Here is a 1,618-nt window from a genome sequence, read left to right on the forward strand (position 1 = left end):
GGCTGTGAATTTTTTGTTGGTGCTGGTTTTGGACCAGTTCAATACACTTCGGATGAGGGCAGGAGTCTTCCTGACACGTTCCCCCCCCTCAAAAAGTAACTTCCAGACTGGAAGTCTCTGCCGCCTCCTAGCAACGGCCATGAGTTGGTTCATGTTTTCATCTTCTCCGTCACCTTGTCAAGAGGGAGGTGGTGGGAAGCAGGTCCAGAGGGAAACCCATTGCTGATGCGGGGATTGCTCATGTGGTAGTGGAAGACCTACTCTTGCTCGCACCCCACTGATCTGTGGGGTTTCTGGGTCAGAAAGGTCGTACCCTTTCTTGGGGCGCCTGGTGACTTCTCCAGCATGGCTGTTGGACTGGGGTGCTTGGGGACAGCCAGTTCATGCCGCCTCTGTCCTCGACAGGCTGCCGTCCCTACTCCATCCCACCCTGTGAGCACCACGTCAACGGCTCCCGACCGCCGTGCACCGGGGAGGGGGGGGAAACCCCCAGGGCCAGCCGGCACTGCGAACCCGGCTACTCGCCCTCGTACAAGGAGGACAAGCACTACGGTAAGGGAGGTTGGCCTCCGACACTGCTTGATGCACAGCAGCTCCAGAGCCGCTCCTAGTGGTGGCTGGGTGGGGTTGGCAGGGTTGGACCTCTTCCTAAGCTGTTTTATGGTGGCCGTTTTCTGTGCCCTCGGGATGGGTGGTCCTGGAGCAAACGTAAGCCTGGCAGATGCACAGTTTGTATTTGCTGAGCCGGGGGAACTGATTTGAGTCCTCGCGGTGCACCTGCCTGGGTTGAAGACCATGGTGCTGAGCCCTGGGAGAGTCTGGTGTCAAAGCCACCTCCTTCCTACTCCTTGGTGGTAGCTAGCACTATGCCTGTAGGAGAGTCTGGCTGCTTCTTGGAGATTTGTCTTAACCTCGAGTAATTTGGTTTGTTTTGGAAATGAGGATGTACAAGGGGAAAACTTCCCGCTGAAGCTGTCTGGCCATAAGTCTTCGGGTACAGAACAGGACTCGGGTTAAATCATTCCCTCTGGAAGAGGGATGGTTGGAGCCTGCTTTCCCTGCCTGGCCGTGTCAGTGCCTCCGGAGCAGCTGGGTTTGAATTTAACCTTTAAGTGGAGGCCTCGTGCAGGGGCGCGCTGAGCAGTCTCTGTCCAGCCGTCCCAAGACCTGTGTGGTCTGACGATGCCGTACTAACGGTGGGACTCTTTTTTTCCTCCCTAGGCATCACCTCCTACGGTGTCCCTCACAGTGAGAAGGAAATCATGGCTGAGATCTACAAGAATGGCCCAGTGGAAGGAGCCTTTATTGTCTATGAGGACTTCCTGATGTACAAGTCTGGTGAGCATCAGCACCAAGGCTGTAGGGAGCCCTGTTCCCTGCTTCGGCCACAGGGTCTGTCTTTTGTGGCCCTTGTCCCTCTACTCAAGGCTGACAGGAGATCTCGGGTTCACACTTGAGTATTTGGTGTTGCCAGAACATGGGCAGATACCACCTCCAGTATCCATTGGTTTATAGCAAGGGGAATAGGTGCTTGGGACTGGCTGAGGGAGGAAGGCCCAGCGGGGAGCCCTCAGAATTGCCGCTGAGAACAACAGCTAGGATTTTCGGTAAAATCCTG

The 1,618-nt window shown here is 55.7% G+C and overlaps 1 protein-coding gene across 1 annotated transcript in view; it reads left to right on the forward strand.

The window, feature by feature from the left end:
• The window catches only part of CTSB (cathepsin B), a 5,271-nt gene that overhangs the window by 2,752 nt on the left and 901 nt on the right, over positions 1–1,618 (forward strand). Inside the window, exons 6-7 of the mRNA XM_009319754.1 lie at positions 406–552; positions 1,222–1,338. Coding sequence (XP_009318029.1) covers positions 406–552; positions 1,222–1,338 — 264 coding nt within the window. The remainder of the gene's footprint in view (positions 1–405; positions 553–1,221; positions 1,339–1,618) is intronic.

The sequence above is a fragment of the Pygoscelis adeliae genome, unplaced genomic scaffold (genome assembly GCF_000699105.1).
Source record: "Pygoscelis adeliae isolate BGI_AS28 unplaced genomic scaffold, ASM69910v1 Scaffold121, whole genome shotgun sequence".
In the NCBI taxonomy this organism is placed as follows: Eukaryota; Metazoa; Chordata; class Aves; order Sphenisciformes; family Spheniscidae; genus Pygoscelis; species Pygoscelis adeliae.